Genomic DNA, 27065 nt, shown 5'->3' on the forward strand with positions numbered 1-27065 from the left:
TTCAGATTTCTTCATTTTGAGGATTACGATGAAGCATTTCCTGAGATGTCACGCTTTAAACAGCTAATGGCATGTGACAACCAAGTGCTTTTACGTTTCACATCTAAAGTTGCAAACACTTGGCCTCTCCCCCATGAAGAGAAATATGTAGCAGCCCCAAGAGTTGGAAATCTGGGGCCTCGCCAGTCTCCTTTTACTTTAGCAGGCACTGGATGCAACCAGGAGTTCTCTCTCTGCAAGTGGAAAAATCTTCTTTACAAATGTCTCTCAGTGAGGGCCCACAAGAGCTGCAGTGGGACCGTGGCACTGGAGGGGCAGAGACACTCACTGCCCACAGCACAGTCACACATCGACCTGGGCCACCCCAGCCTCCCAAAACAGCTGCTCTGTGCCTTGGCCCATTTACTTTTCCCATTAGATGCACATGGAATGATGCCAAAAGCACCCACCAAATCACAAGACAAAGCAGAATTTCAAAGGCACGAGTGGAAGTAGACACTCTGGTGACCTCCCCAAGGTGTGTCTTAAGGATTTTGAAGTCAATAAAATAAAGTGGCACCATCAGGCAAAAAGCTGTCATTTCACACAGGTTTCCTCAGCAGCTCCACAGGCTGGAGGTCAGAAGGGCCACTGTGTTTTATGGAGCACAAGCCTTTATGGATCAGAGCCCTTTCTAGGGAAGGCTGCAAGTTCTGGAAGCATTGAAAAGCATATGTATATCCTATTTATACAGAGAAAAATAAAAAACTTCATTGACAACTACTGAAATTCTTGGTTTGGTTTAATCTCTATTTTCAGTTTGCAAACTTGTCTGTTTGTACTGACTTGTACTTTCAAGTCAGAAATATGATTTCTGAACTATAACCCCAAAAATTACACTTAATTACTCCATCATACTAAGCAAGAGGCATCACAGCACATACAAAGCACCAGGACCCAGCTCCTGACTAACCCATGCCCTGACACTGCCTCTGAATTTTGCTGAGAACACCAGAGCCAAACTATTTTCAAGAAAAGTTTAAAAATTGGAATGCTTGCTATTAAGCTTTAAATTTACTTCTATTGTAGAAATGCTGCTTCAGCTGAACTTGGTGGAATTACAGGAGCTGATTAGGTTAACCACTGACTGTGTTTCCTGGAGGGCATCTGAGAACATGACCCAAATTATTTAATCTTGATCCAGATTTGAACCATTGAATTTTAAGCTCCACATATCTCCAAGAAACAAAAAAAGGTAATACAAACTTCAGAGCAGCTTTTAAATTTGAGAGGTAGCAAGTCTCAGGCCACAAACTCAATTGCTCCCAGCCATCCAGGGCAGCAAGAAACAAAGCCCTGCTGCTCCTGCTCCGAGTGGAAAACTTTGCCAGAGGAGGTGGTGGAGGGAGGGCTGGGTCTGATGGCAGCTGGGCACAACCCGGCTGTGCTGCAGAATGCTTTGGTGTCAGCCAAGCCCTGAGCTTCAGGACCCAAGGGCAATGCCTGGCCAGAGGAGAGAAGGGTGAAGGAGCTGAGGCAGAGTCAGGAATCACTCCCTAGGCACGTGAACTCACAACCTGGCTCCTTTGTGCCCTGGAGAGGGACCAGACTGAGGGTCCCTGCCCTGTATTGTTTATATCTAGCCAAGTATAAAAATTGACTCTCCAGATTCGACCATAAGCTCCAGCCTGGCCCCAAGACATTTCCCAATAAAAGTATCATTAAAAGAACTCCAATTACTTTTGTTTGGGATGTTATTTGTCAGGCTGAAGGCAGCCAGCTACACTGTGTCAATAATAATGAACTTATTAGCCTAGAAAAGATAAAATATTGATCCACTTGCTTACACCTTTCAACAGTTTGCTCAGTAACAGTATTGGATGAAAATACTTGAACCTTTGAACGAAGGGATTTTTAAATAGCACAGGAAGCGTGCAAGAGCTTTCCTAAACTGCACAGTGCAGCAGCATGCAAAACCATGTGCTGCATCTCCTCAGGCATTCAGCAAGATTGCAGAAGCTGCAAAGCTGTGCTAGCAGACACCCCACACACCTAATCAGCCCGGGGGAAGCAACATTTATTAATTCAGGCCAAACAGCCCTGTGCCTTAGCTGCAACCACAGGGATGCATTCACAGAGGTCTCAGATGTTTTTTCAACTTCTCAACGTTATGCCATATACCTTAAAAGCTGAATTGCTTACTTTATCTCAGGACTCAGTTCAGCCTCAGAGAGTTTAGTCCATATATTTTATCACCAACAGCACACAAGAAAACCCCATTTAAAGTGCAACAGTGGGGACAGCACGAGCTCACCAGCCCTGCAGAGAAAGGCTGAATGGGATGCCACAGCACATCCTCAGCAAGCTTTGGACACCTCTTCTCCTCCCAGACAGAGGGGTAACATTTACACCCTCCCACTGAAGTCAGTGAACAGGAGAGGGCTCACCTGGGTAGCAGTGTCCCATCCCAGCTTCCCCTTCCAAATGGATGCCAAAGTATCCCAAAACTGAGAACCTGTGCCTAGGCCCCCTCTGCTCCTGTGCCATTACAGGCTGCTTTTAATTATGCCCGGGGCAACACAGCATAAATCCTGAATACACTGAACCTGTTTCAGTCAGGGGCAGTAATTTTCAGTCTTCCCTCCACAGCCTCCAACCTCAGCTGGCAATTCTGAAAGAGCCATGTCCTGGTGAAGCAGCCAAGCCCTCTCCCATACACTCCTGACCTACAGATATGCTTAATATGTTAATTTTTGTTTTGCTTTGAGAACAAAACCTGCCTTTTAAATAAAATTTTAACAGATTCTAAACCAGAAACACTGCACTCCCCTGAGGCATTAAAAAATGCAAACTGAAGACTTCCCATGTGTCGGGGTTATTACTTATTTCCTTCTAAAAACAGAAGAAGTGTTGCAACAGTTGTAATGCTCCAGCTCACTAGGCCAAGAAGATGTTTTCTTTCTGCACACTCATTAACCATAGTGTGGAACCCAATAACTGTTCTAATTTCCTACCTTAAATGTTTTTCTTCCCCCCAGTTTTCATTTTATGCTTCACATTTACATGGGACTCCACTCCACCACTTACCTTGAGAGTCTAGTTGCTGTCAAACACAATAAAATGAAAGGAAAGTGTCTGGAATCACAGAAGCTTTAGTGTTGAAAATTTTAATTTAATTTCTAGACATGAATTTAAGCACTCAAAGCTTTCTTTGTCAGCCACAGATGAGAAATTGATAGGCTTTGAAGGCAAGCAAATGTTTTTCTAGTAGAATCTCTCAAGTAAATATTTATGTTAGATATAATAACAGATGTTATTTCACACCACAAATTAAATATCAGCTAGTTATTAAATCTGGTGCAATGCCATGAAACTCTTGGGCACAGTTGCCCACAGTAGGTGCACTGTAATGAGGCTGAGCTGCAGGATGGCTCCTGAGCCTCAGCTCCAAACCCAGAGAGCCTCAGTCAAGCTGCTGCCATGGCCTCAAAGGGTCCTTGGTTGAGCCCAGCTCAAAGACAGATTTGCTCTGTGGCACAGGGAAGAATTACCCTAACCATTGCTGCTGCTTTTGCAAAATGCCCTTGCCTTCAGGGCCAGAACACTGTTTAGTGTCTGTTTGCAAGGACACAGAGCCTGTGAAAGAGAGGAGAGAGGCCAGCAGGGGAAAGGGAAGGGACAGGACCCTCCATGCTCTGGGCAGCCCAGCAGCTCCCCCAGCTCAAAGACACTGGATCTTGTGTGCCCCTCCATGGGTGACACCATCTGTGTGTGAGCACACTGGGCTGTGATCTTTGAAGCCTTAAAGGTGCAAAAGACACAGCACGTTGTATTTAACTCCTAAGAGCATGCCAACAATTACACACCTGAGGCACAACAGAGACAGATCCTGCATTGTGCAAAACCACCCTGAGCCCAGCCTGGGCAAGTGACACCAACAGAGCAGATCAGATAGAGCAGCAAAGGCTCCCAAGGGCAAACTCTGCTCTGGGGGCTCCAGCAGAGGTGATGTCCCCAGGGCAGGGCCAGGCAGGCTGGAGCCCCTCTGGAGCACAGGCACAGCACCAGCTCCACCTGCACAACAACAACACCCTGCAGGAGGTGACAGGGCAGGAGCAGATGTCAATGATACCTTTTTTCCTCTAACTATCTTACTTGGCTAATTGCATAATCACAAGAAGGCTTCAAAGCATGCCAAAGAATGGGATAATGACACTTCATGGGTGAAAAGGCCTTTCATTTCTCTTTTTCCTCTAATAACCACTGATGACAAACCATTATCTTACCATCTTGCCCTGCCTTGTTGTGTCTTAATGCATGTATTTAACAAGATTACTTAACAGTGTAGCACAAGGGATGCCTAATAAGGCAAGAACATTAATTTTGAAGTCCCACTTTATCTCTTATTACTGCAATATTTTTGCCTGCTGCCTTGGCAGAGCAGGAGGGCTGTAAACCAGCAGGGCTGGGTAGTGGGATTCCTTGACTCCACTCAGAGCTCCTTCACTGCATGTAATTACAATATTCTGTTTATACCACAGCTCTTTTGCATAAGGCACTTGTAAGTCATTCCAAAATGGCAAAAAAGAGAGGGAAAGTTTGGCTCCAATAGCCAAGGCAGCAGAGGAAAGGGATAATGGAAACATTCTTGGAAATCATTTGTGCCCATAGCACAGTGCAAATACCCAGGCTGGTGAATGGAGCTGGGGCACATTTCCTAACTGGTGCAGTGATACCCAGGTGGGCAGCAAGCCTGGAAACACACAGAAGCTGACAGCAATCACTCAGCACACAGCAACTCTTTGGCCCAAGTTTGTAGTTGCCCATGAACAATCCCACTGAACTTAAAGGTAACACCACCTGCTCAAAATCAGAACAGATTTCAAACACAATAAGAGAGAATTACTATATCCATCTGTCCTGTTCAAACTGCTGCAGTTGCTGCAGAAAGGGTCATGACACCCCACCAGCAGAAACACTGCAGTGTACAATCAGACAAGTTATTTAAGCAAGAAATGCTCACAATCCCCTCTCACTCCTGAAGTGCCATCAAATTGGAAGAATTTTTCAGTAAGATGATGCAATTCCAAAAGTACATTAGATCACAGGTTGCCATGGTGCAAAATAAGGCACGTTCATACTATTGGCAGATCATCATAATATTTTCCTCTGTTCATCAGGATAATAAAACAGAGTAAAGCTTCTCAAACACAAAATTAAGCCAGAATTCTAGCAAAAACGGGATGGGGATAGGAATAGTGTTCATCTCACTAACTATCTATCAATGAAGAATGCAACCACATATTTTCAAAAGACAGACACATCCATAGTATGCTAAATACAATAAGTATTAATTATATCATTATTAACAATCTAAATCTAATTTCTTTCTGTCACTTTCTGATATCTTAACTAAAGGCATATTTGCAATACTATTATAACGAGTTACAGTTCAAGCAATAGAGCTGCTTGCAATAATTCAGAAACATGTACACTTTCATATGAATATATCATGCCTAACTAATGAGATTGCTCATTTCATAACTTCAGTTCCATTTTTATTATTTCATAAAACTGGAAGTCCTTATCCATTTTATGAAAAACACCTTTGTGAAATTCATTAAATAAGCATAAAAAATTCATTAAACAAGTGAATTGCATTCATGGCTGCTTTGATGCAAATGCCCTTTAAGCAATGTAAAACTCCATATTGATTTAACCTTTCATGTTCTGATATTTCCATGTGGAGATATATATATAAATATATATATATAAAAAAATCTTTATTCAACGAATGAAATTAAGTGCTGATCCCTTGATCTCCAGCCAGGGTGAGGTAGACTGGTCAATTTGAATAGTCATTGCTGATCAGCAAACAGCTGAGTTTGTATTAAAACATAGCAGTAGTATTTCTCTAGGTCTTTGCTAGCAAATAAATACACATATAATATATTGGGCCAAATCAATATGATGCCTGAAATTTCCTCTGTAGCAGAAAGTCAACCCAATATTGGCTGAGTCCTGGGGGACTAGTTATAACAAGCTCATGCTGGTGAGGAAAAAGGTAGATGAGCTGAGTAGCTGGTGAGCTGCTCGTTCCCACTGCACTGAAAGCTGCTGCAGACAGAGCAGCCAGCGAGCCAGGGAGTGCCTGAGCCTGCCTTGGGCCAGGTGGTGCCCGGGGGAGCTGCCAAACTGAGGGAGCAGCTCCATTCCATTGGGCTCACTCTGTGTCCCTTCAGTGGTTTCCACAGTCTCACTAACTTTAAACTCCACCAAAACCACAATGTTTTCCCAGTACCTAAGGCAGTGTGAAGAGGGAAAGAAATCACTAAACCCTTATCCAAGAGCCAGTCTCTTCTCAGTGTTTCCAATGCATTGGACAACAGAGAGGATACAAGATGCACCTGAAGATGAGAAAGATGCACCTGCAACAAATGCATCTGCTACTGAAGATGTGCATCTGATTAGACTCAGAATTGTCATGGAATAATGCACTTTTACTCCTCCAGTTATCCAAAAACTCCTGTTGATGAGAAGCAATAATTTCCTTGAAACACTTATGGTAGCCTAACTGCAGCATATCTACAGGATATCCAGTGCATTCCCAAATAACCACCCAGAGCTGAGGTTCATGCTGGATCAGAGCAGTGTGACATCTCACCTCTCACCCCACCCCAAACCCCTTCTGGCAAGAGCAGGTTGGAGGGCACCATGCAAACCTGGCCCCGAGGCTTTCAGCAGTCCCAGGGGGCACTGACTGCAGCAGGATTCCAAAATCCCTCCCCACTGAGCCAGGTCTGAGATGTGACTGTGAGATGAGCAGGGCCACTCCCTGCTGGGCTGTTCCTTTCTGCTGTGCTTCATAGCCATGAGTTTCAATGAAGAGAATTTAATCAAGCATTGCTTACCATGAAGGGGAGGGTAACACATCACCCTTTAGCTTCCCAAGGCCCACATTTCAATGATGCCACTCCTGAATCACCTCCTACAGCCCTTCCATACTTCATTTTCTTCCCTTCCTCTCCTGCATACTTCCTTTTCCCTCAGCTCATTTTTCTCCAGCAAACTGAGCCAGAAACAACCCCTATTTCCATTTCTAACCATTTAAATTATAAACAATAATTTTTACACACCAAAACAGGTCTTTAATTCTCCTATTTCCCTCCAAAGTACACCCAGACATCCTTATTCTCAGTAAGCTGAGCCAAACAAAACAAATCAAGTCTCTAGACCAAGCTTTCCAGGAGTTAAAAATAAGCCCCAGAGTATTAAAATAAACTTCAAAAAGAACAAAAAAAAATCTGAAAACATTTTTAAAGTATTATCATTTTTAAAACTCCCTAATTCTTAACCAATGTCCCAGAAGCTGCTGTTTCAAGAAGAAAAAGGGTTTTACCTTTTTTCCCAAATAAAAAAGAAATCACATTGAAAATGAGCATTGTAAAAGGCGTTTCAGCCTTAAATCACAGAATTGCATAAGCCAGCACAGCATAAAGTTCCTTCCATTTCTATCATCACAATAGTGAACAAAAAACAGAGATTAAAACATCCTCACTTCCCACTTTTGTACCTCCCAATCCTCTGACACTCACTGCTCCTCAGCTGGCTTCCTCAGCCCCAAAGGGCATCTGCCACTGAAAAAGCCCAAAATAGCATCTGAAGCTATTTAACTTCATCATTTTTAGGTTTTAGTTCAGACCTCACTTGACATCATTGGCCAACAAGAAGGCCTCCAGGTACCCTGCAGATTTTTAAGCATCAACACGACTTACAAGGGCACATTTCCACCTGCAGCAAGATTTAAAACTGGCTTTGTAATTATTAAGAGAAAAAAAAGGGGGAGGATAAAAACCTTGGGAGCTTTTATCACAATTACTAATTTAACAGACAAACTATATTTTATTCATAGTTCCAATAGTAAATTTGCCTTCCGTACATACTCCTGCTGATGCCTAAAATAAGATGTGCAAGAAGAGAATCTTGTGCCTAAGGCTTTTGTAGGCTAATACACAACAACTCAAGCAGGAGCTCTTGAGCAGAGCCCCACTGTGCAAGGGCTGCCCCTTGCCTTTGTGGCTCAGAACAGGAGCTCAGCATTTCTGCACATGTGCTGCCATCAGCCTCCCCAGCAGGCAGGCACAGACTCACACGAGTGTCAGTCCTGCAGGTTCAGTCAGAAACTAGGTTTTAATCGAAGAAAATAATTGTTCTGACAGCACCATGACTTTTAAAATTTGACTGTCTGCATGCTGTTGGAAATAGAGGTATAGAGTACAGAGAGCCTATAGCACAAACAACTCATTCATCTGGAGCGAGATTAATTGGCAGGGATATAAAAGTTACTTTTGTATATTTCGGGAAAAACTATTATCATTAAATGTTGCAGGTGAATGAGCAGATCTGAAATGCCTCGAGGTCAGTGTGACAATTCCAGTTGAAAGTTTGCCCAGGAGCTTCCAAGACCTGTGACTTGTGCAGTCACTGAAATATCACACCTTGGTCAAAGAGATGTTGCCAGAGATGCCAGCAACCCTCCCTCCTCACACACACAACTGCAACACAAGTGCACAGTCCCAGCTCAGCTGTCCTTCCAGAAGTTATTGCAGCTGCAAATAACCAGGGTGCTGTTAATCTGCAAAGGGCTTTCTGCAGCCTTTCCCTTGCATTTAAATCAGTTTCACTTGAGAAAAAAAAAATCTCTTTGTTTTAGCTAGGCTAACTAATCAGTGCTGTGTTTGGCTGGAAACCTGTTATGTTTTGCTACTTTATCATGTTGCTATTTCCATGTTCAAAAGCTAGTTAAATTATTTACGCTACACTTCATATATTGTGTACAACACTTGCCTTGACATGAACAGCAGCAACTGCAAAGCCAGTTTACTTGAGCCAGTGCTCCAGAATAACAGATTGCTTTGCAGGGAATGACCCATTCAGAGCCTCAACTCTCATCCTTCCTCCCCCAACAAAAGAAAATTTAAAAAAAAATAAAGATAAAAATAAAAACAAAAGCCACATAGACACGAACTGGCTTCAAACTCTCAAACAGCAATGTTAATTTAATTCTGGAGACTATTGCAAAACATGGAGTATAAAAGGAATAAGTTGAGCATTAGCTCAGTGTAAGAGCCTACCTACATCTAAAATTCACTGTGAATGATAAATTGCTTTCAGCCAATAACACCCAACATTATTTTAAAATGTATATTATAGAACATGTACTTCAAGAGGCTCTGTGAATATTTTACTATATCATCCCAATCATTTAGACTGTGTGATATACATCTCATTGTAGTTGCACTCCCTTTTAAGGTACAGTTTGATTTCCTCCCTGTCTTTTCATTTATTTAAATCACAACTGAGTTGAATTACCATTCCTTTGCTCATCAGCAATCAAATTGGGCAGAGTTAAGAAACCTTGAAAACTTGGGAAGTACTTCTGTGGCCAGAAAAGACAAACCTCCTCGGGTATCTCAGAAGCTGAAATCACACTCCAGTGACCAAGGGAGCACGCTCTCCCCTAGCCCTGCTGTTGTGAAATATCACCCAGCAGCATTTAAAGAAAACACACAGTTTTTTAAAATGTGAGTGTTGCAGCAGGATGGGGTTCCTACAGCTCTGCTGCTGGAAAAGCTAACATCTATTTTTCTGAGATCCTCTACGGACACTCTGGCACACAGTAAGCCATTTCTGATGCTTTCACCTGGCAGAAAACCAGCAGCCACCTCTGCAAACTGGAGCGTGGATTTTCAGGGCCACCTCACTTCCCACATTCCAGCTGGCTCTGGATTCCCCCACTAAAGCAAGGGCTGCACACAGTGACACAGGCAGGAAACACCACAAACTCTCCAAGGTGACTCCAAGCAATGGCCATCTCCAGCAGAGCCAGTGGTGCCTTCCTGGGATGCCAGCAGAAAATACCATGGTGCTGTACAGACAGACTGCAACAAACTTGTGCATAAGGAGTTCACAGCTCCATTTCCCTTCTCTGTATTTTGCTACATGGAAAACAACAACTTGTACATAAAGCAGAACAAGGGTCACAGCCTGGGGAAGGAGATCATAAACAAAATCTTTTGGTATAATATTACTGCACTTTCCTTATTGATCAGTAAGCCTACAAGCGCTAAGTGCCTTACTGTATATTATTATTAAAATTCAGTTAAGAGACATTTTACTGAACCAGGTCAGGGCTGAGTGATTCCCCCAGTTCAAGCCTTGATATTGCACAGGTCTTGTGAATTGAGTCATAGATATCATGAAACATTGCAAGTCAAATCAATATTTTATAGCCTTTTCACAGACCATGAGTCTGAAACTCTATCAGCACGGTGCTCTGAACAGAAGGATTTGCAGGAGCTAAAATAATTTACACTAATAAGGCACTGACCCATGCAGTCTTTAATAATCATCTAGCTTTGGAAATACATCTAACCACTATTGAGCTGCTTGGGAGTTGTGGGGTTTTTTCAGCAGAAAACTTCTAAATCAGATTAAAGACATAAGCAGTAACCCAACCGCAAGGCTCAGTTTTGTTTCATGTAAATTCATTCCTACTATATAAACTGCTAAATTAAGAAATGAGGTATTTAAAACAAAGAGGTTAAAACACAGCCACAAAGACACAAACAAACATCATAGAAATCCTTAATTCCATTTCTTGCCTTGTTTGCTTATTGAAGTGCCATATGTTTCTGCAAGTGCTATGAAAATATCATAAGATCATAATTATATGGTTCGTTGAATTATAGAGTAAAGAAGCCACTTATTTACATTTAAATATGAACAGTAGTAATTGAAATGTCACATGCTTCTCTGTTCTTGACTCCAGAAAAATATTTATCTACCAACAGCTTGATGTGCTTTCAACAATGGCCTGGATTCATGAAAGGGATTATTACTCACATCACTCTCTGCTTTTATTTATTTCTCCCTTATGATCTATAGACTCCAATGGGGGCTCCTGAAGTCTGCACTGACAGTGACTTTACATTGGGATGTAAACAGGTATTAAGGATTGTTACTAACTTGGTGTTCAATAATTCTTTGACCTGTCAATATGTGAATCCCTGCGATAGCTTTAGGAATTCAATTTTAAATTGAACTCATTGAGCTGATGCAAAAAAACAACTGCAGATGTATTGAAACTGATTAGCTCTTGTTAAAGTCCAATAGTGAGTACACCCAAGTCAATCTGATGTACACACAGAAAGAGTTACAAGATTAAAATTAAAATTGCAGTGCTTGAACTCAGTGAGGCCACTGCAGCTTTAGACACATTCTACTGCGCCAAACTCACCTATGAGACCTAAATTTTAACCCTTCTTACAACACTACCAAGTGTCAGCAGAAATAGGTTCAATTCTTCTAAGCAAGCTGAAAAGAAGAGCAAAGGCCCAAACCAGAGGAAAGCAATTCACTATGAAGAAAGAGCACATCACTCAGATCCACACAGCAGAGAACAGCCAGGGAAGGCAGAAGCCAACACCATCAAGTATTTTTATCTTTTTACATGGTCATAATTCTCATCATGCAAGGATTGAAGTTTGGGCCATTCTTTTGCTGGTGTTTCTCCCAGAGGGCTCTTTCACTACACTGCCTGAGAAGCCCAGAGATTTACCAGCCCTGTTTAATAGTCACACACTCTACCCCCAAATTAATGCAAAGCTTTCCATTAACAGAAGCAGTTTTAGGCTAATGCTAAACCAATTAATCCAAGTCACCTGTTCTGGTCCCCTCTACCTGTCTCAAAACATTCTTTGTTTTCTAGTTTAATAATTAAATGTACCAACATCTTTCTTGAAGACTCTGAAAACAAACTAGGCTGACTGGAGTTTACTGAGGACAGGTAATATTTGCAGGGAGACTCTCAGGAGATGAGATCTGGGGCAGTCACAACTCGTATCAAACACTAACAGAACTCTTCAGCATCATTAAAAATCCAGTAGAGCACCAGCACCACTGCTGGGGCTCCAGGAACATTGGGCATTAGTGACCAAGTCTGGCTTATGAAGGACACTGGGGTTTAAGTTTTCTGCATTTCCTTGAGGTCAGAGATCTGCCAGATGGCTCTCACTCTTACCCCTCATTCTCCATGCTCCAATAAAACAGCTGCACTTCATCACTTTGCCACACAAGGTAGGCTCAAAGGACAATTATGGGAAAATTAATGGCAAAAAGGAGTGCAAGTGCAGACTACACTGATGCTATCTTAAAATAAATAAATAAATAAATAAATAAATCCTTGGGTAGAGCAAGAACATTCTTCCCACACCAATTTGAACCATTCTCTGTGGAGTTCACTCACTATGTCTACAAACACGGGTTTTTACTACTTTGAACACTGCTTCTATACATGTATTTATTAACACTAGAGACTGATTGTGTACAGTCTATATGTGGCATTTAGCCATTCATAAAGGAATTAATCTGACACTAAACATAGCATTATTCATATTGTTTTCTATTATGTTTTTTTCAAAGATTTAACTGCACTTGCTACTGTCCAAAGCTTACTTGTCACACATGACCAAATGAAAGGCACGGAGATGACAAAAGACAGCCACAGCAGTCATGGTGCTAGCCAGCCCCAAATGGAACCTGGGAGACCAGCACACACAGCCCTGCACACAGGAGCCACCTGGCCAGAGAGGTGGGGCAGATGGAATGGGGCTGTTTGCCACCTGTGCCCACAGCTGCAATGCCCAGGGCCCTCTGCAGCCCTGCCTGCTCCATCCCTGCCCAGCACAGCACACAGGGAGGCAAACAGCCATTTCCACAGCCAAACCCCATAAGAGGCTACCAGCAGTAGAAGGAGGATGGATAAATATTTAGGCTCAACAGAAAAGTACAGGTAAAACAATCTATGGGGCAATATTTTCACTGACTGATAAATGACACAGAAAGCAACGAGGGCAAGCAAGCCAGGCAAGGACTTCATAAGGCAATTCCAACACTGCTGACTGCCCACTGCACATTTGCTCAGGCTTTGCTAGCTCTGCATAATCAAAGAGGCACTGAAAGCTGATGCATGAGGAACAAACCAAGCAGAGGAACAAGTCTTTGTCCATCTTTTAGGGTTCAGATTTGGAAACTTGTGCTGTGACGTGTAAGTGAAACTTTGGAGAAGCAAAGTCACCTTTGCAGAGTCCCACAGTCACCTCACTGCCCCCAGCCAGGTGCCCAGGCAGACACACCCACCACTCACTGCATCCGTATTTGGTATAATTAATTCACCCTTTACTCCCAACAGCAGCCAAAGGAAGATATTTATAGATCTCCTCCACCACTACCACCAGTACAGATCTCTGGTGCTAAACCCAGCCACTCAAAGACCAGCACAAATTTTACAAAGATGAGAAGACAAAACAAAATGGCCATGGGAGCTGTAGCACCGCCTGGGTAGACATTCAAAGATTACACAACATCATATTATGCTCTTCCACAAAAATAATAAACACTGCAGATCCCTGTTCCATCTTTGCTACATTTTAGTATTCTTTGCTTCATTGCCCATTTACAAATCATGAAGAATTCGTAGATGAATAATGGACTGAGAATAATATCCATGTATGTATATATATATATAAAAATATAAAACCCACCACAAGCCAAGAAGAGGATAAGCTCTTCCTAAGCACAGTAAATTAAAGACTAAAGCAATAAAATTTAAATTAAAAAATCAAACCAATGTTGTTAAGTGTCTAAAATCCTTTCCAGTAGCTCTGATAAGCAGTCATTATTCTATTCCACAATAAAGCATGTCACTTCATTGTCCACAGAGCCTCCCCACAATATATAAATGAATTATTTTCTGGAGGTTTCCCCATTGTCTCTAGAGAATTTACAACACATTAAATTCAGCTCTCGTGTCTCCTTCAAGATGGTATGCTACTCCAGATAGAGGTACCTCCAACCCCAGGAAACCCCCTCCCCTCTTTGCAGCCCCTTTGTCACCCCTCTCTCCCCACGTGCAGAAGACTCCTGGGAAGTGCTGCCGGTCCCAGAGCCAGCACAGTGGGGACACCACCACACTTGTCACCCACCTTGGCAGCCCCAGTCCTGCAGCCCTGTGCCTCGTGCTCCTGCTGCCAACCACTCTTCATCCCAAACCACAGCCCAGCTCCTCCCTCCTGCTCCAGGTGTAACAAACCTGTTTAACAAAGACCCCACAGGTCTGCTTCTTCCCTGTCCTAAAGTGGAGCTGCAAATAATCTCAGCCCTGAGCAATCTCCAGTTTAAGTGTGGGGAAGCAGGGCCAGGACTCAGCCCCACCTGTGGCTGCAATCACCCACATCCCAGCTGCACTTTGACATCATTTCTAAAATCCACATTATTTATAATAAGTGATGATTCCTTCAAAGCATATATCTGAGATTTTTGCCCAACTAGGAGACTGGTCACTGACCCTCCTCCTTCAGGCCTTTCCTCTTCTTCCATTTGAAGTGACAATCTCTACCTGAAAGATGAGTACAACCATGCAACCCAATTTACATTTTCAAAAGTAAAGTAGGGTTCTGGCATACAAGCTGAAAGGACTTCCAGCAAATCTCATGCCCTTAAGTCACTCATGGAATGAAGTCATGCCGACAACTGGATTCCTGAAGAATGTTATCCACAGCTTGGTTTTAACTTTCTTTAAAAAAAATTAATAATATTATCTTTATTTTTAATATTTCATTGCTTATTATTACTCCCTAGTAGAAATAATGGTGCTTTCTCATTGTGAAAGTCTATCAGTGAAAACATATACCCTTTTATGAGTTAAACTGTTTGGAATAACTTTTAAACAATTACTCAACTCCTCTGAAATTTCTTTCAAGGGATTGAAGGTTTTTCCTGTATCAAATTATCTGGATTTCTCATGGATTATGCATTTTTCAAAAACTCACTCATTACTGATTAAAGAGAGAAAGGGAAGTTAGAAAGGACACAATAGAAAAAAAAGATCAGTAAAGAAAAATATTTTAAATATTAATGACCAAGGGGGAAATGGAAACACATTAAAGGCAAATGTGAGAGCTTTTAAATATGTTATTAAAATTGATTTATAAATGAGACTCTTCTTTAACCACGTGCTTTAGCCTTCACTACTTATTTCCTTCTGCTATCTCTCCAAGCATTGGTGCCACCACTCAAAACTTATGGCATTAAGGAAAGATATCCAGAAAATAATTAGGCTGGCAACAACTACGGGCTGCTCAAACTGGAAGACATCATTCTATTAAGAATCTCAGAAGCCACACACAGCAGCCAGCATGCTGCAAGCCCTTCCTTCCTGCTGCACCACATCCCAAGCTGACATAAATGACCCCAGGAGCCTGCATTTTCGGGATGTATCTTCTGGAGTTTTTCAGCTTTGAAAAGAGTTCCAGTAATGCCCCACAGGACCAGGACAGCTGACTGCAGATCACTGCTGCTGGCACATCAGAGCCCAAGCCACTGCAGCTTTCAGAGCTGCACAGGGTGCATCACACCACCAGCAATGAGCAGCACCTGAAGCCCTGTGACTCCTGGGTCACGTTTTTATAAAGGACAAAATAGCAGAATGTGTATTGCTGAAACAGCCCGATTAACATAACCAAAATGGTGAAAATTATCCTTGAAAAGAACAAATTTTGTGCATGAATTTGTGTAAATGTACAGTATAAAAGTGCACAGAACAGTATATGTTTAGTAAATTAGATAGTATTTATTTAATTTAACTTAAATATGAAAAACGTTTTATCTTAAAGCTGCTATCTATCATAAACCACCAAAACATTATAGGTGAAGACTCCAAACAGAAATAGAAAACATCACTGAGAACTACAGATCTTGTACGTTGGATTTTGTGGCGAGAATGGTCCACAAAACTCGTTCTGCATGTCCTCATAAGATCCTTTTTTATAGCAGGTTATGAATCATCACATGATATCTTTAAATGGATGATCAATACTATATTTTCCCATAAAACGTTTGGTTTGAAATCCGATTTTAAGTGCATTAGAGTTTTTGTGCACTGAATGAGTGAGAGTCATAATAAATTGTCATCAAATATGAAAGAAATATAGCTTAGATTAATTGCCATATTTATTTATGAGTCTATAAAATACATTGTGAAAGTCCTGGCACATTTTTGGGATACCAGTTTGAACTTTCAAGCAAGTTAAAAGCATTAAACGAGACTGGAAGTAGATTTATTATTGGAATGTTTTTAATTGCAGTTTCAACCAGACACAGGTATTAGAATGGCTGTGCCCTTAATGGTCATCTCATGTGTTTTTTCTTTAAAAATGATATACTTTCCATATTTTTATTGATTTCATAAGATTTATTGTAGATTAGTGCTGCTTGTGTGTGAAATTGCAAGTGGTCCCAGCTTCCCCAGAGTAGAGGGCTGCAGATGGCCCAGGGCTGGAGCCACTCCTCCCCAGTGCCCACAGCCCCCAGCACAGCCTGAAATACTGCTGAAAGACCAGAGAAAAACCTGAATTACCTGAAGGAGACTGGCAGAAGAGTCCTCAGTGAACTACCCAGAGGGTCCCATTCTGCACTCCTTTCTGCAAATGCAAAATGGAGTTCATTCATTTGGAGGATTTGGAGGGGGAGTGCAGCTGAGCCCTTTCTTTACTCAGATGTTAACTAACGAAGAGGCTCAAGGCCAAGAGATTGGATGGGGTGGGACTGTCTTGGGTTAAGTATTTTCTGGGTTTGGAACAAATTATAAGATCTCTATGTTTCCAATGTACAACAAACACAACTGGGGTTTTGTAAATTACAAATAAAAGTAAATAAGGAAGCAGTTCTGATATTCACATTTAATAGTGCACGTAAGTTGGTGAAGAACACCAGCTTCTGAGAAGGGACAGTTGCATGTAGCCAGCATACTAATTTTAAAATAAACCCTGGAAATTATAGCAAGGCAGAGTAGGTAATGGAATAAAACTGCCATTCACTACCACAGAACAAAAATGGCAAACTATACCTAAGGTGATATTAAATTAAAACCCTTTAGTTTAGCAGCCACATGACTCCTTCATACCAACTGCACACGAGCTGATGCAAAAGCCATGAAAGCACAGACACAGCAGGATGGTTAATGATGAACCTGCTCAAGATGTGTCAGACCAGCAATCATTTTGTCACAAAAAAAAAAAATTAAAAATTATTTTTATTAATTTTACTGGAAACCAAATCCACAGAGGGGTCAGACTGAATGAGAGCTGTCCTAAGTCTCCTGGCATAAATTAACCCACAAAAACAGGTTCTCAGAGGTGAAGTTCTCACAGGTTTTGTGTGGATGTATCTTCACGAGATGAATCCATACTTTATGGAATAATCCTCAGATAACCTGAAGAAAGCCAGTACAGAAGTGCTTGACTACCCTGAGGCCGAGCTCTCTTACAAAAGAAGTGTTCTCTCATCAGCAAAGTGTGTTTTCACAAGTGATCACAAGTTAGTGATGGCCCCAGATATAAGGAAAATTCCACCCCAGAGCCTGGGAAAAATTCATACCCAGCTTCCACTTGGCTGCCTCTGGGCACAGAATGGTCCAGAATAAAGCCCTGGGTCCAAACATCCTCCAAGTCTGCTTACACTCAAGCCCTGCTGCCAATTTTACAGACATATCCCAAAACTTCATCCCAGCAAACACAGTGATGATCTGAGATCCAGCAAATCCATCGATCATCAGGTAAGCGATGCTGGGAGCCAAGTGGAGCTGCCAGTCCTTGGAGAAGAGGCAGGAGGGCGAGGGGGCAGGGGGAGGCCACTGCAGAGGACTCTTAGGAAGAAGAGTCACTCGCTGCCACACAAAGGAGCCCACGCAGAAGTGGTGCTTAGTGGTCCTTTGTCTGTCTCTTACTTAATTTTCAAATTATATCTTAAATTGCTCTCATTTAGCCATCCATCTCAATGAGAGGGTTTGGAGAAGCAAAGCAAAGGCCCAGCCATGTATTTCTTTCACTTTGCACGTACCAAAACCAGAGCAAAATTGTGTACTTTCTTAGATTAACGAGCCTGCATACATAACTCCAGAAATTCACTGACAACTTTTTGGATGTCCCCTTTCAGAAGACAAGGATACAAAGGCAAATTTATTCGCAATGTATTTCAAATGTGACAAAACCAAAATGCTCCTTTCAGGCTTAGCCTTCAGCCAACAAGGTACCATCCATTACCTCAGCAATACCTCACTCCCTAAATCAGCTCTTGTCCCAAACTTCACTGTGTCAGTTCTCCCATCTCTCCTGAAGACAGTTCTTTCCATTTTCTGACTGTATGTTAAGCAAGTAAAAGGTTTTATCTTCATCAAGATATTAATCTTTATATTGTCCTAATATGTTCCTGCCTCTCATGCAGAAATCAGTCCTGAAAATAGCCACTGAGATAAGGACAGTACCAGCAAGCTTCACAATAAACCATCATATACACTATTTTAGTTTGTCAAAACAATTAGTGTTCATTTTGGCTTTATTCAGTTAAATCTGCAGTGACTGATCAGTATGAATTATATATTAGGCTGCCCAGCTGTACTTGTTTATTCATGCATGGACTTGAAGAATTTTCATTTTCTCAGTACAAAAAAGCAACAGCCAAAAAAATCCCCCTGTATTCTAAAATATAAAGACACTTTCTTCTCAGCCACATTTCTGCTACATGTTTTTGAAGCTGCTTTCTTCTTCCCCCGCTTATTTCAATTAACCTATTATTTCATTTGCAGTTATCAGCAGCTGCATTTGCATCGGTAGGAAGCACATACTGTTACTTTCACCCCTTGCAATTACCTCCCGAGCAAAGCAATATCAGAGCTAAACCAAATGATGCTGATTTTAAAAGCATCAAAAATCGCATTGTTGGCTGCATTTGAACTCCTGCCTCGCTTCAAGAAGAACTCCTTGCAGAAATGTTTACAGTTAAGCCTCACGGTCCTCTCTTTCAAGAACAAAAGTTTGTGAATCAAGAGAGATCATTTTCTGCTTTTGCTCGTGTTTGTAGTCACACACTCCTCGCTAGGACGAAGGGAGTGCACGTTGTGGGGGTGGGTGGGATGATATGCTTGTATGCAGGGAGAGAGATGACACAGATTCAGAGAAAGAAAGATCTGCAGTGACCATGTACAGCATCAGTTGCGCTTCTCCGAGACATGGTGTATGTGCAGAATGGAAATCGGGCTGTTGAAGCTGATTTCCTGCAATGAGAAAAACGGCAAATTGCTACCCTCCGCCAAGCCGGGTTCAAGAACTTGTTAACAGAAGGTTTATGCCGATATTTACAAATCACAGAAAGATATTTTGGCAGCTTTGACATGCAGAGTACAGTTGCTCAGTGATGGACAGGCAGAGTGAATGGTGGCAGTGCTCAGAACACAAAGAGACAGTTTGTGTCCTCCTAAAGAGCTGGGGAGCACAGCAGAACTTGTGTTTGTTAATAGGAATGCCATTCACTCTCTCAGGTTGTAAGGGCAATTAAAGGGGTCATCTGGATGGCTCTTGAGCATGTCTAGAAAAAAGTACGCTGCTGAAACCTCTCCGTAGGGCAGAGTGCTTTAACTGGGTTGGGAAAGGCCACCTCCCAAAACTTAGCTCAGCTACAACGTACATGACAGGTAACAGAATTGCTTTCACGTTGATTGTGCATGATAAAGATTGGGAAACGCAATGTTTGTGTTGCTCTGCGTGATGCCTGTTATAAAAACGCTTTTTTGCACAGTGAATTCTGCCCCAGTTTTGGTGGCCGCTGCGCTCGTCACTTCGGCAAGGAGGACAAGAGCCCTGCATGCAACCTGCCAGCACAAACGCAGTGCCAGCGACAGCTCCTTTGGGCTCTGAGCCGCGGGCAGGATGAGCACACAGCTACTGATGTTGTTTCCTGCATCAAATAACATACGAAATGTTCTGGTGAAAAGACTAAATTTTGCTGAATTAAGTGCTTTAGAACAAGTGGTTTTATTACTTTATAATTAGCATAATTTTCCCCATAGGGATTCTTGCAATTAAATAATTAGCAGTAATGTTACCCAAAGGTGTTCTTTAATGAATTTTAAGTTATTGCCCCTGTTAACGACAATTGACACGGCTCAGGTTTACGGCGCTCGTCTCGCCAGGCTATGGGCGGACACAGGGCTATGACAGCCGGCCCTGAGCTCCGGGCCCCTCCGCTCACCCCGGCGGGGCGGACGCGGTCTGGGCTCCCCGTTCCCCTCGTGTGGCTCCGGCCCAGCAGGCACCGGCCGGGCTCGCTGCGGCCCCGACGGCGCGGGCAGCCCGCTCCGTGCCCGTGTTGACCGCGGAGCCGCCCCGGGAGCGCGCAGCTCCACCCGGGCTGTGCCCGCTGGCTGCCGGCGGAGCGCCGCCCGCACGGGCAGGGCAGGGCAGGGCAGGGGCCGTCCGGCTTGGGGTGCGCAGGGGAGCGGCCCCCGGGCCGGGCCGGGCCGGGCCGGCGCGCATCGCTCGCGGATCGGCAGCGCCACCCGTCGGGGAGCGCAGCGGCGGCGGAGCGGAGCGGAGAGGCTCCGGCGGGGCGGGCACGGGCACGGCTCCAGGGCTGCCCAGCGCCTCCGCGGGACACGGGCCCCGTGTGTTCGGGACAAGCGCCACCGAGCCGCCCCCGGCCGCGTTTTTATTTGGTTTTCTTTTCCCTTATGAGTTGCCACTGGCAGGACATCGCGCCCTGTCCGACCCGGGAGCGCCGCGGTAGCTCCAGGCTCGGGAGGGGGGAAAATCCCGGTTTACCTCTCGGTGATCTCGCCTCAAAGGCAAATTCGCAATATGTAAGTCGCTGGTTAAACAAGGGCATTTCCATTTGTTAATTGAGGCAATTACGCCGCGGCGATAGCGGGCCGGCCGGGCTGCAGGCAGCCATCCATACATCACCGCCCTGCTGACCTGCCACGGCCCCGGTGCCCCCGCTCCCGGAGGGACCATCACGGGGCTAAGGGGGAACAAGGGGCTCAGCACTCCTTAGAGAATGGGCTTCGAGCTGCTCTGCGGCCCGTGTTCTGTCCGGCCCCGGCCCTGCACTGCCCAGGCAGGCAGCGCACGCTGTGCGGGGCGAGATCTGACCCCGCTCCCGCGGCTCCGGGCCGCCGCGACGGGCAGCGACGCCGAGGCGGGGAGCACGGCCCACAGGCTCCGGTGCAGAACCGGGGCCGAGCTGTACAGGAGCGCCCGGCCCTGGGGATAGGGGCAAGGTCAGCGAGAAGGGCCGGGGGGCTGCGTCGGCCGGGACCGCCTCGAGAGCTGCTTCCCCGGGTGCGCCGGCACCGCCACTGCCACCGCAGCTCCTGCCCGGCGCTCGTCCTCCCCGCGGCGGGCCCGTGGCAGGGGGCACGCCGGGGCTGGCGGGTGCCGCGATGTCCCCACTTGATATTTATTCCCCTAAGACAAATCTTGATCGTGTTTAAAAATAAAGGGAAAAGAGACCAACCGCAAGGCACCCCCAGTCCCGCCTTTGACGTGCATCACAGCACAACATGAAGCCAACATGAAACAAGTGCTGGGAGCGGGCGCGGGGCGCTGCCTGCTCCTGCCCGCCGCCGCTGCTGCTGCCGGCAGGGCCGTGACGTCACCCCGCTCCTCGCCCACCGATGAACGCTAAAGACCTATAGAGCAGAAAATAATACAAGCAAGCTCCGTATCTTGCAAGCCCTACGTGATTTTCCCCCCCTCTTTGAAAAAGCCCCTTTGCACTTAAACTCTCTATACATGTGGGGTGGCTTTTTAAACTCCCTCTATACAAACATATTTATTAAGAGCGATGGGAAGTGGGGGGTAGCCTATTTTTTTAATCCAGGCACCAACCTCCCCCCCCCCCCCGCCTCAGATGTCTGGCTGCTTTTCTTAAGTGCAATCATCTATAATTGAGAAAAAAAAAAAAAAGCCATACGTGGAAATGTGTGTGTGAGAAGGTGCATCTTGAAGCAGGGTTTAGTTACAATCGATCTTGGGGGGAAAATATTGCCTATGGTCCAAAAATAAGGAGCAACTATGTCCTTCTCTCAGTTCGGATACCCCTACAGCACCACTTCACAGGTAAGGCGAGTGAGCAGCACTCACTTTTGTTTAGATTCTGCTGCTGCTGTCCAGATGTCTTGTCCCCCCTCCTTTTTTTTCTTCCCTTTCCCTTACTTAGAATATTTTTTTAAAAGGGCACATCTGGAGCCTTTTTTTAAAAAATGTGCGTGTGTGTTTATGTCTCGTTTGTGTTGTGTTAGGCTTAAACAAATAACTCGCAGTGTGCACAGCAAAGGCGTGTAGGAAACCGGTAATTCCCCCTCCTCCCCACCCTTCACCGTTCAGTTTTAAGTGCAACAAACAAATAAAAACATAAATCCCAGCTACGACCGCTTTCCGAGCCCGCGGAGCGGCCGCGCTGAGGCGGGCGCAGCCCCCGCCGCACCGGGCACCGCGGAGGGCGTGCGGGCAGCGGGAACCGGCGCTCGGCAGGCTCGGGCTTTCACTCGCGTTTCTGCGGAACCGAGCTGTGCCGCTTCCTCCTTCCTTCCTCCACGGGTCGGTCCTTTGCCTGTGTTTTATTAGGATCTGTCGAGAGGTTTTTTTTTTCCCCCCCATGCGATTTACGAAGGACATCCCCCACTCACACCAAGGTACCCTGTATTAACTAAGTCGTAGCTATATCGTACTTCCAGTCACGATTTATTTGGGTAGAATTATTTATACACGGTAATCACTGCAAGATGTGCTTCCCTCGCTTGGGAAGTTAGCTGTCCCCTTGAAGTTATTGAAATCAAATGCCTTCGATTGCGTTGGCTGACATATTTACTGCTGTGTCTATTGTCAAATTAACTGTAATCGCAACTTTTTGCCTTTAAATCAATGCAGATGGACCGAGCGGGGGCGGGAAGGATGGAGCCTTACGGATCTTATACCTTTTTCGAGAGCAATTATTTCCTTAAAGTTTTGCCTGCTTGATTAATCGTGCCCCCTTCACAAGAGCTCCTGCTTCCCATCCGGTTTATTTCCCGGTTTCTATAATTAGTTGCTTCAGCCCGCGTTTCCTATCCCCCTCCTCATCGCCGCCCCCCCCCCCCTCCGCACACACACAGGCGCGCACACGCTCCTAAATTCCCCCCGATGGGGCTGCCTCGACAGTCACTCGGCGCCGTCCCGCTCTCTCCTCTCCGCAGTTCTTCGTGCCCGCCAGCCCCAGCACGACCTGCTGCGAGGCCGCCCCCCGCTCCGGGCCGGATGCCTCCTCGGCGCCGGCCGCCGCCTCCCTGTGCTGCGCCCCGTACGAGAGCCGGCTGCTGGCGCCCGGCCGCGCCGAGCTCAATGCCGCGCTGGGCATGTACAGCGCCCCGTACGCCGCCGGCCAGGGCTACGGCAACTACTTGCCCTACGGCGCCGAGCCCGCCGCGCTCTACACCGCGCTGGTGAGTGCCCGCCCGCCCGGCAGCGCTCCGGAGGGGAGGGGGTGCAACAGGCGGGACAAACTTCGTGTTTCGCAGTCGGGGTCGGGGCGCGGGACCGCCGAGGGACGTGGGAGCTTGAGCGGAGCCGGCCCGTCGGGGGTGGGGGACGCGAAGGGACTCGGCTGCCGCGGGGATCCGGGGCTGCGGGGCGCGGCGGGGTTCCCGTCCTGCTCGACGCCAAACGCTGCCGCTTCCCTTGCAGAACCCCCAGTATGAAATCAAAGACGGCGCCGGCACGTTGCACTCGGGGATCGCGCAGCCCGCTACCTACTACTCCTATGATCATTCCTTGGGGCAGTACCAGTACGACAGGTAAAACCCCTTTGATCAGCGCCCGGCAGCATTAGCATCCCCCTGCGAGGCGGCGGCCGACATCAAACGAGGGGGACGGGGGGGCTCCGACCTGACAAAGGTTGTACAAAAGAAACGAGGCGCCCGGGAGTAGCAGACAGCGGAAACCAAAGTTGGGCGGCGATGTCAGGAGGGCAGGGGCAGGAAGGCAGATGGGCAGGGGCCACACCGGCCTGCGGAGCGCCTGGGCCGGGCCGGGGGGGTTCTTGCCGGACTCCCGCCGGCCCCCCCTCCCTAATCATCTCCCAACAGGTACGGGACGGTGGATTTCGGTGGTTCAGCCAGACGCAAAAATGCAACGCGAGAGACGACGAGCACTCTCAAGACCTGGCTGTATGAGCACCGCAAAAACCCCTACCCCACCAAAGGAGAGAAAATCATGCTGGCTATCATCACTAAAATGACCCTGACGCAAGTGTCCACTTGGTTTGCTAACGCCAGACGGAGGCTGAAGAAAGAAAACAAAATGACCTGGTCTCCCAAGAACAAAGCGGGGGAAGAGAGGAAAGAAGAAACTCCGAGGGAAGAGGATGAATACAGTGCGGAGGGTGAAGGCAGAGGTAGGCGGGAGAGGCAGAGGGGCGCCTGCAAGTAGGCTCGAAGTGACACCCCAACTTCCCCGCACCCGCACTAACGCCCTGCGACCCCTTTCTTCCCCGTGTGTGTCCAAGCAGAGCAGAAGAGCTACAAGGAGGACAAGGACCTGCGGTTCAGCGACCTGGAGGAGGAGGAAGAGGAGGAGGAGGAGGAGGCGGGGAAGCCGGAGAAGGGCCGGACCAGCTCCCTGCAGGAAGCCCCCAGCCTGGGCGCGGCGCTGCCCGAGGCTCCGAGGAGCGACTGCAGCCTGCCCGGCCCCTTTCACGCCTTTCCTTGTGCCAAGGCCCCCGCCGCGGACTTCGCCCCCGCCTCCTCGGCCGGCCCGCCGCCGCCCTACGCGCCCGCGGAGAAGCCGCGCATCTGGTCGCTGGCGCGCACCGCCGGGGCCAGCGCGGCGCGCAGGGGCAGCCCCGAGGGCCGCGGCGCGGAGGGAGGCGGCGGCGCGGCGGGGGAGCCACCCCTGCCCGCCAAGGCCTTCCGGAGCTCCCCGTTCAACCTGCAGCCGCTCCCGCGAAGCTGCGCGTCCCACCGCGGCCTGGGGGAGCCGTGCCAGTTCGCGGCGGCGGGCGAAGGTACCCGCGGCGGCGGGGCCGCGGGGACGGGCGGGACCGCGGGCCGGGCCGGGACACAGGGCGCGGCGTGAGCCCGCCCGCGCAGTGACACCCCCGGTGTGCGGCCGTGCCCAGGTGTCAGGTGCAGACGCCGAGGCTTCCCCGCTCGAGGCGAGCGGGCAAGGGGAGGGCGGCGGGACCGGGCCGTGCCCACCGCGAGCCGCTTGTGTCTGTGCAGGCTTCGGGCGGGGCGCCAAGGGCGGCCCGGGAGGCACCGAGCTGGGTGGGACCTGCCTGGACAGGCTGCGGACGGCGTTCCGGCCCGTGCTGCGGAGGTGAGGTAGGTGACGGGCCGGCTGCCGGGGCTCCACCTCGCACGAAGCGCACGCCAGCCCGCCTGGCCCTGGGACACCGGAGCGGCTCCGGCCTGCGAGGGCTGCGCCACGGCCGCCGCTTTGCCCCGCTCCCGGAGCTCCCGTCCGGGCGGGGCAGCAACCCGCGGCCACTCAGCCTCGGCTTATCGCCGCTTCTCCGTCCCGCAGGGCCGCCCGCCCCATCCTGGGCGCTGGCGACGGGGCTCCGGCTGTAACGAAGCACTCGGCTTGACGCAACGAAGGAAAAGCTCTCCCCGGGCCGGGATGGCCTCGCGGCTCCGCCTGCCCTGCCCTCGCCGGGGAAGGGCCGCCGCGACACAACGTGCTGCGCACATGGGGCCGAGCGGCACGGCGGGCGGAGCGGCCGCAGGACCGGCGCCTCCCCGCCGCTCGCCTGCCATGTGTTCAGTATTGCCCATTGACGCCTTTGCAAAAAGGAAGAAAACCCCCCACCCTAATCTTTTCTCTTTCCCCCCCACGTCGTGGTTCGTTTCTCCTTTTGCTCCCAAACCTGCGCTCGCTGCTCAGCGCCCTGCTCTGCCAAGGGGCACCAGTTTGCGGCTGCTCCGCGCCATCCCGGGGAGGAGAAGGAGGAGAAGCGGCGCAGGTTACGCCGGACTGTTACTTTCCCGTCTCTGTACATAGATACCACTGAAAGTATTTTTCAGAGTCTCTAATTAACACGGATGAGCTGAACGCCACGAAGCCGTCAGTGAGCTCGGAGCTCTCCAGCCAGGAGCCGGCACAGCCCGGGATGAGCGGCCCCGGGCACCCGCCACCCGGCCTGGGGCACGGCCGGGGCACCCCCGGGCAGCGGGTGGCGACCGGGCGGCGAAGTAGGACGTTGTTAGTGGGTCATCGCCGTCAGTCAGTCAAAAGAGCAGTGCTGCACTTTACAGGACAGACGAGAAAGGGAAACCGTATCTCTGCATTATTTCTGTTTAATTAAAAGTGTCATCAAACACTTTGTGTTCAGACTAATAAACCAAGCAGGGATGAGGAAAGAATGTTTCTTTGTTCCTGTCTCTAGAAGCAGTGGCAATAATTTAAATTAATAACTGTGGTAATTAAGAGGTCATCTATAGATCAACCCGATACCTGCTATTTCCAAGTTCACCGGGGTCAGCATTTACATTAAGTCATTTGTGGTCAATAGAGTCCAATGAATTCTGCCTTAATAAATCAGGGAAATCAATCTTGAATATCGAGTAGACTTCTATATGTTTACTAAAGGCTACTCAAGACGAGTGGGGCTGCATAACTGGGAGCCCTCTGGGTTTGCGACCGGAGAAACAATTCGTAGGGGAAAGGAGGAGCTGCAGGTCAACGCCGGGAGATGTGAAGGGGCTGCCCCGGCTTCGGCCCCGATAACAGCCGCGGCCCTTCCCGGGAGCGGAGCAGTCCCGGTTGCGGGGGCACTGTGAAAGAAAGCAAACTTTGTCGGGCTTTGGAGGATGCGGGGGGGAAGGGAGGGGGAGGTCAGTGCACACGAGAGCAGCAGGTGATGGCGGGGCCGGGAGCGGGGCTGGGCCCGTCGGGAGTCCCGCAGCAGATGCTCGGCCACGGGGCTTTCCCGCACTCCGGAGCAGCCCTGGACAAGGAGCAGCGCAGCAGCAGCAGTCTATTTCAGTGACCCGAAGCTTAGAGAAGGGGAAATTAAGCTGCGAAAAGATAAACATTATTTCAAGTCGGATTTGAAGGATTAGGGCTTGTAATAAAGAGTATTAGGCCCTTTCGAAGGGTTCTTGCAAGGCGACTTTTCCGCCTCGCCTTTCCCACCGGAGAGGACAGGTATTATCT

General features: G+C 47.5%; 1 protein-coding gene across 1 annotated transcript; it reads left to right on the forward strand.

Annotated features, from left to right (window-relative positions):
• The first annotated feature begins 21947 nt into the window (after positions 1-21947).
• On the forward strand, positions 21948-25230 carry IRX6 (iroquois homeobox 6). Its single transcript, XM_088171787.1, has 6 exons — positions 21948-21992; positions 23108-23353; positions 23595-23704; positions 23996-24303; positions 24415-24912; positions 25130-25230. The coding sequence occupies exons 1-6, from the start codon at positions 21948-21950 to the stop codon at positions 25228-25230; spliced, it is 1308 nt and encodes a 435-aa protein (XP_088027913.1).
• Positions 25231-27065: the final 1835 nt, after the last annotated feature.

This window comes from Sturnus vulgaris, chromosome 12 (genome assembly GCF_052056855.1).
Source record: "Sturnus vulgaris isolate bStuVul1 chromosome 12, bStuVul1.hap1, whole genome shotgun sequence".
Taxonomy (NCBI): domain Eukaryota; kingdom Metazoa; phylum Chordata; class Aves; order Passeriformes; family Sturnidae; genus Sturnus; species Sturnus vulgaris.